Below are 14,632 nucleotides of genomic sequence, written 5' to 3' on the forward strand. Positions count from 1 at the left end.
GCCCGTATTATCTGTACCCCAAACCGCTACGACTGCGCCCCCCCCCCTCACTTGCATCGCCCCACTATTTGAGAAGCACTGCACTAATCCAACAGATTTACAGATGTAATCGTTTTATGATCCTTTGTATTTTTTGAAGCAGAAAGTAAGTTTACATTTTGCTGCACTTCCAGTTTCAGTCAGAAGAATTCAGGTTTTTTATTAGCAAATTTACTTTTGTGAATATTAAATTTAGCCACGAGTAATAATGGTATAATGGGAAATAAAAATTATTAAAAAAAAAAAAAAAAAGATGCGTTCAGGGCACAAAGGAAAGATTTCACCCGGAAATAAAACTAGACCGGACTTTGTCCCACAGTGAAAGGGCTCCGGTCGGAAAAGTGGGTTAAAGGTCGTGCAGGAACTGCACCGAGTCATCTCCTGGAGAACTCGACAGGTAAATTATTGTCTGGTAATTCATGTGTAATTGTTTGTCATCAGTTTATGTGTTGATATTTTTGTGTTAAACGATAATCTGCGTCTCTACGCGGAGTTTCTTCTCGACTTCGCTCCTTCGTGGATTTCCTGGGTTTTCTTTTCTGTTTTTCTTTTCAGCGGCTCCAGAAGTCAAAAATGTCCAAACAACCGGCGCAGCCGATCAGCCCGCTGAAGAACTTCTTCGCGGGGGGGTTTGGAGGGGTCTGCCTCGTCTTCGCCGGTCACCCGCTGGACACCATTAAAGTGAGAGCCCCTGCATTGCAGCAAAAGTTGTGTGTCAGTTAGTGACAACCCCACGCATGAGACACTTACTGTGTTTGTCACATCTGCTGCTGCTGCAACCTTTGACCCGCATCCACGCGGGCTCACTGCTGCGTTCACGGCCTGCAGGGCCAGGTGAAGGCCTCACTGCTTTAATACATTTAATAAAAAATACAATATTGTCATCCAATGTTCAAGTTAAACTACCAAATTTATTAATAGGTGAAATAAAACTCACAGGGAAAAAATGTGATACTAAATATCTAAACAAACCCTTCAAAGGTCAATTATACAATGACTTTAATGGAAATGTTAAATAATATAAATAAAGGAGACACCTGTCACAACAATAGAAATACATAAAATGGCCCGTAGTCCCCAAGATTAAAGAAATGCAGTTTGAAAAGGATAAACAACTATTAACCATCCACAGAGACGGTGAGGAGGAGATTTGGCTTTGAGGTTGATCCGTGTGATTTCTGTCAGACAGGATATTTTTAGCCAGAAAATTAACCTCATACAATTCACAGAAGAAGATATTCTGTTCTATAACAATAAGTTATCAAAATAAACAACAAAATTAGTGAACATCCTCCTGATTTGGGAAAAATATATTCCTAATTTCCTGTGTTTTAAAAATGAAGTCAGACTGTATTTATCCTCATTAAATGTATTCAGAACTCAAATCCTTTATTGATGACATTTGTAAATCTGCTACAGAATGGATACTGATCCAGGGTCCAGATTGTTAATTGCCTTGAAATGTAATTTATGCTGAAATATTCATATATTTTCATAGATGTATAGATGTGTTTTTGTCTGTTTTTGATTGGAGAGCTGTGCCTTGCATCATTGTGTGGTTGTGTCTGCGAGAGTTTGTAATGATTATATTTCAATAAAAAACGAACTGCTGCGTTCAGCCTGCAGGGCTCATGTTCAGGTAAAACGGCTCACCTGGGCTGCAGCGGGGATTGAACAGGCTGCTTTCAGGTCAATAGTTTGAACAGAAATGTCAACTCTACTGTAGCATTTCAGGATTTACTGCTCAGTTTTGTCCTTGTTTGTCATTGGAGCTGGTTCTGATGTGTCTGGGTTTAGGTGCACAGACTGGACCGGTTTGGGATGGGAGAGAGGAGGATTTTGGATGCAGTCGGACTGAAAGAGTTTGCAGAGGACATGCAGGGAGCAGATGTCCTGAGCTAATGTGACCGGGTTAAAATGATTGTTATGGATGGAAATGGAGATGAGACCAGGGGGGAGGTGGGAGTGCCGTTCCTCAGTTTTCTCCGTGTTCAGTTCCAGGAAGTGTCCAACACGGCCTTCTGCAGAACTCGCGGCTGACGGAACCAGAACCTGTAAATGTTCTGGTGGAAAAGAAGAAGAAGGCTCCGTCCACTCAGACCAAAGATGTTGTTGTTTCCACTTTGTCATTGTGGAAATAGTGTAAACTATCTGCTAATCGTCATAATCACTAGTTTGTGTTTTTTCATGTGAAGCAGCAATTTCCGGACAGGGACAAGAAAGTCCATCTGAATGTCAGCATCCAGGTTTTTGTAACTGATGGTCAAAGGTTTGGTGACAAACTATGAAAATAGTTGACTTTTTTTGTGCCAAGCCTACCATTATTGTTAGATTTTCTTTTTTTTTTTAAATAGAGAAATATTATTCTGCTTAATTCTCCAGCTTTCATGTTCTTGTCACAGTTTTTTTGCATCGTTTCCTCCTCACACCTGCTATGTCATGAGCTGGGTCTGGCTCCTGTTGTGCTTTGTGACGAGATGAAACTGCTTTTGATTGAAATCTCAGGAGAAGCAAAGTGTTCGGCTCAGCGCCGCTCTCTTCTTTCTCCGCTCAGGTTCGGTTACAGACGCAGCCCAAAGCCAAACCCGGAGAGAGCCTGATGTATGCCGGAACCCTGGACTGCTTTAAAAAGACTCTAGCCAAAGAAGTGAGGCCTCCCTCTCCTCGCCGTTTTCCCTCCATCCCCTGCCTCATGTGTCTGTGTCTGGTTCCTTCCAGGGGGTCAAAGGGCTCTACAAAGGAATGGCGGCTCCAATCATTGGAGTCACGCCCATGTTTGCTGTTTGTTTCTTTGGATTCGGTTTGGGGAGGAAGCTCCAGCAGAGGAGCCCCGACGACGTCCTCTCGTGGGTGTTTCTGTCATCCCGCGGCGCTCTGCAGCCGGACTGCGCCTCAGCTCTCTGCTCTCGTCCTCCGCAGGTATCCGCAGCTGTTCGCTGCAGGGATGCTGTCCGGCGTGTTCACGACGGCCATCATGGCTCCCGGAGAGCGCATCAAGTGCCTCCTGCAGGTGGGAGCTCCAGAACGAGACTCTTCTTTGAGCTGATCTGAAGCTGCTTTAGGCACAAGTGACCCACAGTGTGGATGGTGTATCCTCCAGATCCAGGCCTCCACCGGGGAGGTGAAGTATTCGGGACCCATGGACTGTGTCAAGCAGCTGTACAGAGAGTCAGGAATCAGAGGAATCTACAGAGGCACAGCTCTGACTCTCATGAGAGGTGAGACTGAACATTGGCGTGACTTTGGATGAACGTTCATCTGACTTTAAAAGAAAGAAACGCTTCTGCTTTAAAAAGCACCAGTGTTGGTAAAAACGTCTCCACAACAAGTTGTAATAAATAAACATTAAAGTTGTTCTTATTACACTGTAAAGTTTCATTTGAACTCGAAGGGTTTCGGATTCTGGACGGGTGTTTTGTTCGTTTCTTGAACATTTTTTGTGCAGATTTCAACAGTTGTAGCTGTTGTTGTTGTTGTTGTTGTTGTTGTTGTTTTTGTTGTTGTGAAGTGAGATTGTTTGGGAAAATATTGCACATTTTTTAAACCCTCATAGCATTTTTCCCATCTGATGTCATCTTTACCCATCAAGTAAACCGTTTGGATCCTTTTTTCTCTCTAACTTTTCAATTTAATATTAAAATGTTTTTATTTGATTTGAAACGGTTTATTTCAAGCAATCAAAGCAAGAATAATGCACAAAACAATAAAATCATCAGTTATACATTCATACAAAGACGCATCAAACTTGGGATAATTAGACATAAAATTAAATAGTGCTTGATGGGGAGTGGAAGAAGGTGAATTTATATAATCCCACCCCTGTTCTACTGTAACCATTACATTTACTATTATCGGGTTCATAACATTCATAACATTCATAACATGCTAATTCTAGCTCTTTGAGCTACTGAGATGTGATTCCAGACCTGCTGACGCGCTAAGCGGGCTGTACGACGAAGAAAATACGTCTTTCACTCCGATCAACTTTGTCATTAATTTGTTTCTTTATTATTTCCATAATACATGCCTTCTATAACTTCATTTCCAGCACCAGCAGTCAAAAAACAAAATACAGCTCAAAATGACAACAGCGACACCTACAGGACATTTTACTCTGTAGGGCTCCTACATAAATATTTTTGTCTTACCAACACAGTTTCATTTAGAATACTTAAGAATTAATACTCAAATGACAAACATGAATTAATTAATAATAATAATGTAAAATAGACAAAACTCTATTTTAAAAATCAGCATACCTCATGCAGATCAGTAATCTAAGATATTTGCAGGTTATTTTCAATAGAAAAATCATGAATCACTTTTTGGAGCAAGTGAAGTGATTTGATATGAGATCAGTCAATTTAACGATCTTCAATAATTGATTAAGCAGTTTTATTATTATGATTATAAGATGATGCTGTGGAGAGAAAAAAACTCCATATTCTGTCCATTGTCTAAGGTTGGTAATTCCACCTTCTGCTGCCTGATTGACAGCCGTCCTTCTGGATTTAACGGACTTCATAAGTTCTCTTTGCTGTAATGTCTGCAGACTTAGATTAAGGTCCTTTTCCCTCTGCAGCTGTTATCAGTGCAGCTGAAAGTTCAGATCAAGTTATCTGCAGGTCAGAACTCTGCTGCTTTAAAACATAAAAGCTGCTTTTAGGGGTTTTTCAGTTCAAGTGTCGTTTCTTCATCTCTGCACCTGAAAGGCAGGCGTCTACCAGAAGCTCAGTCACTTTAAAAGTAAAGTCCTGAGACTTGGTTGCTTAGCAACACAGCGGAGCCAGCTTATGTCACTACGGGCTCTTCTGGCCTTTTTCTTATATTAGTTTAAATATTGTGAGGACATAAGAGTTTTCAGCGTCTCTCTGTTTTCTTTTTCAGACTTTATTTTCTTCATTTTTGTACATTTTGTTCGACTGTAATAATTTAGTCAATATTCAACATTCTGCACCCCTTTGACCCTTTACTTGATTGAAGTCCGGATCTGTCCTCGTGACTGCTGCAGTGTAAAGGCTCTCTGTTGTTGTGTGAACAGACGTCCCGGCCAGTGGAATGTACTTCATGTCTTACGAGTGGCTGAAAAACCTCCTCACGCCGGCGGGAAAAAGGTGAGCGTTTGCGGTCTGGCAGCTCGTCTCCTGGCGGCCTTGGAGCAGACGTTTGGACACGCTTGTCCTGTTCTCTGTGCAGCCACAACGAGCTCAGCATTCCCAGTGTTCTGTTTGCCGGAGGGATGGCCGGGATCTGTAACTGGGCTGTGGCGATTCCTCCCGACGTCCTCAAGTCCCGCTTCCAAACAGGTCTGTTCGGCCGGAACGGACCTGCTGGATCTGTGGTGATCTCTGTCAGCGCCCGCTGAGTCTGTGTTTGTTTCAGCTCCTGAGGGAAAATATCCCAACGGCTTCCGAGACGTTCTCCGGGAGCTGATCAGGGAAGAGGGCGTTGCCTCTTTGTATAAAGGCTTCAACGCCGTCATGCTGCGAGCTTTCCCTGCAAACGCGGTGAGTGGACTTTAGGTTTCCAGCGGTGCCGTCACTCTCAAAGTCATCTTTTGATCTATTGTTAAAGTATTCCTGGGGGTCTTTTTTATGATTATGTTATTTTTAGCCAAAAAAACCCAAAACCGTCATTTTCTAGCACAAAGTTTCTGCAGAGCGGCCGGAGTTTATCACCAAATCACCTCTAAATTGTGGGTGCGGAGAAACTACGCCCCCCCTTACTGAGAGTTGTATGTTTACAGCCTCTTCAGCTAGCCAATAGCCCCTCATACCCCCATGGCAACATTACAGGGGCGACAGAAATGGCGAGCAATATTAGAGCTATTCAGCTGTTAGGTGCTGGGCGATTCATTCCAATTTCTGGTTTTAGTCGGACAAGAGCATGTTAACCCTTGTGCTGTCTTGTGGGGTCCAGTTGACCCCACTTTCAACCTTTATCCACCTTTGTCATGGTAGGAATAACACATCAATGTAAGGGTGGGGTCATCTGAACTCTACAAGATAGCACTCTTTAAAAGGTCTAGAGAATCATTAAATAAAGAACTGAAATCCTCCTCATTTGTAATAAGAGAGTCTGCAGTGTAAGCTGAGTTTTCAAAGAGACGTTTTGTTTGTTTTCTGCAAACTGAAGCTGCTCTCTTTAGATTCATCACCATCGACCCGTTTTTGATGCACAGTTTGGTTTTGTTCTGTGACTAAACTCAACACTTTGTGTTGGTCTTTTGTCTTCAGGCGTGTTTCTTAGGATTCGAGATGGCCATGAAGTTTCTAAACTGGTTAGCTCCCAATCTGTGATGGAAACTCAGAGGCGCTGAAGATGCCTGGAACAGACACAAAAACACGCGCGCGCACACCCACACACACACACACACACACAAATACACACACACACACACCACATACAGAAAAATGAGAACACTCTAGAGATTTTTTATGTACTTGATCTGTGTTAAATCATGTTGTTGTACTGCAGGACAAAAGGACGGCTTAGACCTGCTGAGAGTGTGATGCAGCTGTGATGACTGTAACTGTGGCAGCACACACACACACACACACACACACTAATGCATTAGAATGTTTTAACTCCTTTGGTTTGACTTTGTTCTTGATAGTTCTGCCTTTGTTTTCTAGAGGGATTGATAGGAACATGTGCCTTACCTTTTGTTGTGTGTGCGCAGATGTGCGTGTCAGGGAAAGGTGTGTTTTTGTTGCATTTGAATGTGTGTGTTTGTGTGTGTGTGTTCCATCTGTCGGTGACGCACATCCCCAGACTGTCTGTTCTGCACACGTACTCCACACACGGTGACCACACCCACGGTCTGACCGACGGCGCCGTAGAGCAGTGATGAGAATGATTGACGGATATTTGAATGTCAGCATGTACAGAAAATTAAAAATATGATCCATCTTTAGAGATGATTGTGTCTTGAAGCATTTCTTGCTGTGTGTTTGTTGGTTTATTTGCAGTTTGTGTGGCAACGTTTTATCTAGACCTACTTAAGGTACATTTTCAACAGAAAAAAATGATATTATGACATGGATTTTAAAATTCTATTTAAAAAAAAAAAACATAAAATATGCCTCCAGGAAGTCGATGCCTGCTAAATGTTACAAACATTATAAACATTTAACCTTTTCTTTGTAACTCAAATATTTCATTAAATTTGTTGTTTTATGACAGAGAATATTAGTAATTTTTGGAAACCGAGTTACTCTGAAGTCTTGTACTTAGTTTCTCTTGGTGATCAGTCTGAACTGGAGCTTCAGCCCGACATCCCGGATCAGCCGCAGCTCTCTGTCTGAGTTGATTTCTATGCCAACCGTGAAAGTCTGATGCTGAATCCGTCAGCCAGAGTTGAATCGGAGATGAAGTCCAGGTCGATATTTTCCGACAGGCTGTTCTAAATAAAAAGATCAATACTTGGTTGGGGGGGGGGGGGGGGGGGGGGGGATATTGGTTCAGGCAGGAAGATTGGTATTCAGTTTTGGATCATCCGGTGTTGTTAAAGCATCACAAGTTTTCCAAAACTGCTTTGAGGTCTGAAGCTGAATGATGAGTAAGTTTGAGATACCAGCTGGACTGAAGGAGCTGCTGCAGGGCTACACGGTGGAGGTTCTGCGCCGCAGGCCCGCAAACCTGGCACAATTTGCTGTGCAGCACTTCACGCAAGTTCTGGAAAGCCAAAGAAATGAGCAGGCAGCTGAGAGCCACAGCACTGGACCTGCTGAGGAGGAGGAGGACGACGATGCCTTTGAAACGGCTTCAAATCCCAGCATCAGTGATGAAGATGAAGAAGAGGAGAGAAACATTGTCAGTGAGTACTCCCTCAAATCCCTGTGCACGTTTGAGCTTCATCGGCTGTTCATGGAGTGACCGTGTTTGCTGTGACTGCAGAGGCCAAGGCTGACAGATGCAGCCGCAGGGTTGCAGGTCAGTAGCTACGACCAGATCATCCACCGCTTCACTTTGGGAAAGACTACAAATCCCATTTTCATGTGTTTGGTTTGCTGCAGTGTGTGCAGAAACCTACAACCCTGATGAAGATGAAGACAATGACACAGAGCCTCAGGTTGTGCATCCCAAAACAGACGAGCAGCGCCAGCGGCTGCAGGACGCCTGCAAAGATATTCTGCTCTTTAAAACTCTGGCAAAGGTACAAGAAAGGAGACGGTTTTCCTGAAGTGGGTCCAGATTCAAGCTTCTTTGATGATTCCATTTTAGATTCAACTATAAAATCTAATAGGGTTTCTTTTTTTTTTGGGCTTTGCAATTCAATCAAACATCTAAAGGCAGAATTAATACTTCCACATTTTAAAGCTTTCCATATTTCTGCACAAAGCTTTAAGATTGTCATGCAAACTCAGACAAAATTCTGTTACATATTTTCGACTGACACTTTTTACAGTCAGGACCATTAATATTTGGACAGAGACACATTCTTTCTAATTTAGTTTCTGTACATTACCACAGTGAATTTTAAATACAACAACTCAGATGCCATTGAAGTGCAGACTTTCATCTTTTATTCCATGGGTTGAACAAAAAGAAGAAAAATGTGAAAAACTAAAGCATTTTTTAAACACAATCCCTTCATTTCATGGGGTCGTCAGTAATTGGATAATTGACTTCCATACTATTGCATGGGCAGGTGTGGGCAATTCCCCTTATGTCATTATGAGTGAAGCAGATAAAAGGCCTGGAGTTGATTAGAGGACTCGTGCTGCATTTGGAAGATTTTGCTGTGAACAGACAACATGCGGTCAAAGGAGCTCTCCATGCAGGTGAAAGGAGCCATCATTAAGATGAGAAAACAGAAAAAAACCATGAAACCAGAAATTGCTACAGTATTAGGAGTGGCAACATCAACACTGTGGTACATCCTGAGAAAGAAAGAAAGCACTGGTGAACTCAGCAACGCAAAAAGACCTGGACGTCCACGGAAGACAACAGTGGTGGATGATGGCAGAATCATTTCCATGGTGAAGAGGAACCCGTTCACAACAGCCAACCAAGTGAACAACACTCTCCAGGAGGTAGGCGGATCAATATCCAAGTCTACCGTCAAAAGAAGACTGCATGAAAGTAGATGCAGAGGCTACACTGCAAGATGCAAGCCACTCATAAGCCTCAAGAATAGGAAGGCTAGATTGGACTTTGCTAAAAAGCATCTAAAAAAGTTCTGGAAAAACATTCTTTGGACAGATGAAACCAAAATCAACCTCTACCAGAATGATGGAAAGAGAAAAGTCTGGAGAAGGCGTGGAGAAGCTCCTGATCCAAAGCACACTACATCATCAGTAAAACACGGTGGAGGCAGTGTGATGGTCTGGGCCTGCATGGCTGCTAGTGGCACTGGGACACTAGTGTTTATTGATGACGTGACACAGGACAGAAGCAGCCCAATGAATTCTGAGGTGTTCAGAGACAGACTGTCTGCACAGATCCAGGTGAATGCAGCCAAACTGATTGGACGGCGTTTCATAATCCAGATGGACAACGACCCAAAACATACAGCCAAAGCAACTCAGGAGTTTATTAAAGCAAAGAAGTGGAATATTCTTGAATGGCCAAGTCAGTCACCTGATCTTAACCCAATTGAGCAGCATTTCACTTGTTGAAGACTAAACTTCAGACAGAAAGGCCCACAAACAAACAGCAACTGAAAGCCGCTGCAGTAAAGGCCTGGCAGAGCATTCAGAAGGAGAAAACCCAGCATCTGCTGATGTCCATGAGTTCAAGACTTCAGGCTGTCATTGTCAACAAAGGCTTTTCTACCAAATATTAGTAATGACCATTTGGTTTGCAGTTACTTCATTTGTCCAATTACTGACGAGCCCATGAAATGAAGGGATTGTGTTTAAAAAATGCTTTAGTTTTTCACATTTTTATGCAGTCTTTTTGTTCAACCCATGGAATAAAAGCTGAAAGTCTGCACTTCAATGGCATCTGAGTTGACTTGATTTGTGCTATCTTAGATGACCCCCCCCCCCCCCCCCTTCCATTGACGTGTTCTTCCTACCATGACAAAGGTGGATAAAGGTGGAAAGATTTCATGTAATCCATGGACACCAGTGAAGATCACAAATCATTGAAGAAAAAAGGTTCAGCACACTGTCTAGTGGGTCTAGATGACCCAACTCCCAATGTTAACGTGCCTAGGATAGCACAAGGGTTTACCAAAATAGATTCTAGTCTATATTTCAAAACTTGTTCAGTAATGTTTATCATTAGTTTAGAAAAGCATAAAATAATCTACCTGTGTTTTTTTATGATTGAGTAAAAAACTATTACAAATAGGAACAACTATTGAAGTAGTTTGGTGTTAGTATTATGGTTTGGGTCACTGGCAGCTTGCTTTTAGATGGAAGGTGTTGAAGTAGAAGTGATGTCCTTCACAGTAGATGGTTGTGGGTGGAGAGGCTGTGCAGTGGTGCAGCGGTTGGCGCCATTGACTGGCAGTGAGCAGACTGTCATCCCGGCTGGGACTTTCCTGCGTGTAGTTACCGTGTTTTCCTCGTGCACGCGTGGCTTCCCTCCAGGAACTCTCACCGTCCAAGAACACACTTCATAAATTCAACTTTATTTATTGAGCACTTATATTGCTACAGAATACCTCGAAGTCCTTGACAACAAATAAATACGTAGTAAAAATTATAGTATAATATTAAAAAAATATCAACAAATATACATAGAAAAATATTTTTTTGGTGAAAAACCTCCACAGTGGATAACATGTGGGTTTTGGTTCTGACCAGCAGACCTACAGCTGAGGACCTGAGGGCTCTGGAAGGGTCATAAACTACAAGTAATTCTGATCAAAATGAAGGTTCAATTCCGTTACAACATTCATAAACAAATAAATGAATCCTAAAATGGGTTATAAAGCCGACTGGAGCCCAGTGCAAAGACTTCAAAATGTGTTCCTTCTTTCTGGTCCTGCTTAAGGGGCATGCAGCTGAGTTTTGCTTAAGCTGCAGCCGATTGATGGTATTCTTCTGATCACCAGAAAGAGGGGCACTACAATAATCTATTCTAGATGTTATAAAAGCATGGATTCATATTTCAGCAATGGCTTTGGAAAGAAAGGGTCTCATTCGGGTAACATTTCTGTCCAAGTTAGAAATGCAGTCTGTAACTTTCTTTGTGTGTGCTCCTGAGGTTAACTGACGACTTGAAATTGGTGTGCATGTGAGTGTGTGTGAGCTGTTCAGGGTGTGCCCCGCCTTTACCCAACAGTAGCTGGACTGGTTCTGAAAGTGTATGGCTGGATGGTTGAGGGTGTCGTTTTTGCAGCTGAAGCATCCCTTCATGTGCAGAATGTTTGCACCCTTTCGAGGAAACAAAACGGTTTGATTTCAGGAGCAGTTCTCTGAAGTGTTGGACGCCATGTTTGAGGTTCTGGTCAAACCGGAGGAACACATCATCGACCAGGGAGACGATGGCGATAACTTCTACGTCATTGAGAAGTGAGTCTGCTGCTTTCTTCAGAGGATGGGGCTGCACGGTTTTGGTTCTCCTCTGCTTCTGCTCCTCTCCAGGGGCGTGTTCGACATCTATGTGCAGAAGGATGGGCTGAACGTGTGCGTGGGAAAATATAACAACAAGGGGAGTTTTGGCGAGCTGGCTCTCATGTACAACACGCCGCGCGCTGCAACCATCGTTGCAAAGCAGGATGGCGCCCTGTGGGCCCTGGTGAGTGTGAACATGGATGAAGGTCGGATGCTGCCAAACTCAAATGAACAAGTGGGTTGACACTCTCCATCAGGACCGAGCCACCTTCCACCGACTGATTGTGAAGAACAACGCCAAGAAGAGGAGGATGTACGAGGCCTTCATCGAGTGTGTCCCTCTCCTGAAGTCTCTGGAGGTTGGAAACACGAAACGCCACCAGATGCAGACGAAGATGAGTGGCGGCTCACGTTTCTCGACCTTCTGTCCTTCAGCTGTCAGAGAGGATGAAGATCGTCGATGTTCTGGGGGTGCGGACGTTCAGTGATGGGGAACGCATCATAACACAGGTTTGAGCCTTTTTGCCTCCTCGTTATGATTCATAAACAGTCGTTTGGACTTGAGTGTTTCTGCTGCTCGCAGGGAGACAAAGCTGACTGTTTCTTCATCGTGGAATCGGGAGAGGTGAAGATCATGATCAAATCAAAAGTAAAGCCATATTTATTTCATCGAGGACAGGTGAGTTTTTAATTAAATAGCTGCTGGAGGTCCTTACCGGGTCCTCTGTCTGTTCTTCTGCAGAAGGCTGGGCAGCCGGACGGCGTGGAGGTTGAGGTGGCTCGTTGCTCTAGAGGACAATACTTTGGAGAGCTGGCCCTGGTGACCAACAAACCCCGCGCGGCGACGGCCTATGCGGTCGGAGACACCAAATGTTTGGGTGATTTGATGCTCATTTCTTCCAGTGTGTCCATTATTCATTTCCTACTTGGTGATGGTAGCTACTGATGTAGCCACAGCTGCCCCGGGGCAGCTGTGGCTACATCAGTAGCTACCATCACCAGGGGCAGACTGACAGGGTCGTGGCCGCCAGTTCACGCATCAGTGACCATCACCGGGACATTCAAACACATTCACACACCAGAGGAACCGTACTGGAGGCAGGGAGGGTGAAGTGTCTTGCCCAAAGACTGGGGTGGAGAACAGGGATTGAACCACAGAACCTTCAATCATTGGACGACCTGCTCAACCGCCTGAGCCACTGCCGCTCAGTTTTGACCCACTCGTGATCAGATTCTTTGAGCTGCCTTCGCAGAGTCTTCATTTTGTTCACTGGAATCCATCTGGAGGTCAACTTGTTGGTCTTTTTTAGATTATTGACCTGCTGCAGATCCCAAAGGATTTAAAAGCCTGAGGTTGTGAACATGAGACTTCAGGATTTTTTTCCCCAGTAAAGACAATAGAAGGCTTTCAGGTTCTGAAGCAGCCTCAGACCATAATACTACCGCTACACTATGTACTGTTGGTTTGTTGGTCTTACTCTGCAACTGGATGACTGTTCAGCCAATGTCACAGAAGGTCATTCGAGGCCATTTTTTTCCACAAAGCTTTTCTGACTAAACAGAGAGTTTTTTGTCTCCCCATCACTGTTCCATGCCTTGGGACTTTTGGGTTTTTGTGCGGTAGCGCCCTGAGGCTACATTATAAAATGAGCGTTGGGAAGGTGCGCCCTGACTTGAACTGTAATCACTGGATTATCATTTCTCCTTTAACCCTTGTGCTATCCTATGACCCCCCCCCCTTCCATTGACGTGTCCTCCCTACCATGACAAAGGTGGATAAAGGTGGAAAGATTTCATGTAATCCATGGACACCAGTGAAGATCACAAATCATTGAAGAAAAAAGGTTCAGAGGACTGTCTAGTGGGTCTAGATGACCCAACTCCCAATGTTAAAGTGCTTAGGATAGAATAATGGTTAAATTAGCAACACTTACATGTAATCTTAGTTGACTTATTTTTGATACCACATTTAAGTGTTGTCTAAGTTTCTGGAGCTGACCTGAAGCCACAGATACTTTCACACAAACTGAGATTTGAAATGAAGTGAAACTTCTCCATTCAGTCTCAGGAACTGACTCGTGACGCAGCGATCTTCAGATGTTTCTAGTTTAAAAACACAGCATCACGGTCATTTTTTTTTTTTCATTCAATAGCAATAAAATCCAACCGTTCTCTTCAAAGGATGTTTTTTTTCTTCCTTGCAGTAATTGACATCCAGGCTTTTGAGCGTCTGTTGGGACCCTGCATGGACATCATGAAGAGGAACATCTCTCAGTACAAAGACCAGCTGATGGCGCTGTTCGGCGAATAATTATTTGTAATCTACATGTGAGACTAGCATCTTCCTCCTGTTTGAAAATGCAAAATATGACCGTGTTTTTCTGCAGAGGCTGATTCATGTTCAACAATAAATGAGTTTTAATTGTGTTAAAATGTCACTGAATATTCCTCAACTTTACAAAATCAAACTATAGGTTTTCCTAAAGTCATTAAAAGCCCCTTCACCCTCTTGTCGAGTCCAGATGACCCCCCCTTCCATTGACGTGTTCTCCCTACCATGACAAAGGTGGATAAAGGTGGAAAGATTTCATGTAATCCATGGACACCAGTGAAGATCACAAATCATTGAAGAAAAAATGTTCAGAGCATTGTCTAGTGCAGGGGTCGGGAACCTTTTTGGCCAAGAGAGCCATAAACGCCACATATTTTTAAATGTAATTTCGAAAGAGCCATACAATAATGTAGTGTCCTTTTCCCACACGGAGACTTAACCTCTTTTAAGGTTCTTTATTCTGGTTAATGCAGGCTGTAACAAATGCCGTAAATTAATTCAGCAGCTCCTGAATCTCTCCCGCCGAGACGAGAGCGCTTCTCCCAACTTTATATTCCCCCCTCCCGCTCCAGCCCTCCCATTTCCCTTATTCGGCCCATAGCTGAACCCCATTGGTCCAAACTACCTAACAACAGGCTGAGCGACAGAAGTAAGAGCCAATCAGATCTCTGCTTGATGCGTTCAAGGAACTCCAGAACTTTTAACGCGGCCCAACAGCCAAGTTAAACTCAGTCCGCTACAATATGTT

General features: G+C 43.4%; 1 protein-coding gene across 1 annotated transcript; it reads left to right on the top strand.

Annotated features, from left to right (window-relative positions):
- Positions 1-311: 311 nt before the first annotated feature.
- Positions 312-13,985, top strand: LOC101160716 (cAMP-dependent protein kinase type II-alpha regulatory subunit). The gene is made up of 18 exons (XM_011494570.2): positions 312-436; positions 595-720; positions 2,594-2,686; positions 2,758-2,885; positions 2,959-3,049; positions 3,140-3,257; positions 5,081-5,153; positions 6,814-6,820; positions 7,606-7,858; positions 7,939-7,974; positions 8,058-8,197; positions 11,404-11,510; positions 11,583-11,736; positions 11,810-11,911; positions 11,988-12,062; positions 12,136-12,201; positions 12,295-12,430; positions 13,757-13,985. Exons 2-18 carry the CDS (start codon positions 613-615, stop codon positions 13,861-13,863), a joined length of 1,794 nt encoding a protein of 597 aa, XP_011492872.2. The 5' UTR covers positions 312-436; positions 595-612; the 3' UTR covers positions 13,864-13,985.
- The last annotated feature ends 647 nt before the right edge of the window (positions 13,986-14,632 follow it).

This window comes from Oryzias latipes, chromosome 5 (assembly GCF_002234675.1).
Source record: "Oryzias latipes chromosome 5, ASM223467v1".
Classification (NCBI taxonomy): domain Eukaryota; kingdom Metazoa; phylum Chordata; class Actinopteri; order Beloniformes; family Adrianichthyidae; genus Oryzias; species Oryzias latipes.

Excerpts from the sequence above, each read along its gene's own strand:
- LOC101160716 (XM_011494570.2), top strand. The coding sequence starts at position 613 with ATGTCCAAACAACCGGCGCAGCCGATCAGCCCGCTGAAGAACTTCTTC. Across the intron at positions 3,258-5,080 it reads AGCTCTGACTCTCATGAGAG|ACGTCCCGGCCAGTGGAATG; the intron begins GTGAGACTGAAC and ends TTGTGTGAACAG. Across the intron at positions 8,198-11,403 it reads TCTTTAAAACTCTGGCAAAG|GAGCAGTTCTCTGAAGTGTT; the intron begins GTACAAGAAAGG and ends GTTTGATTTCAG.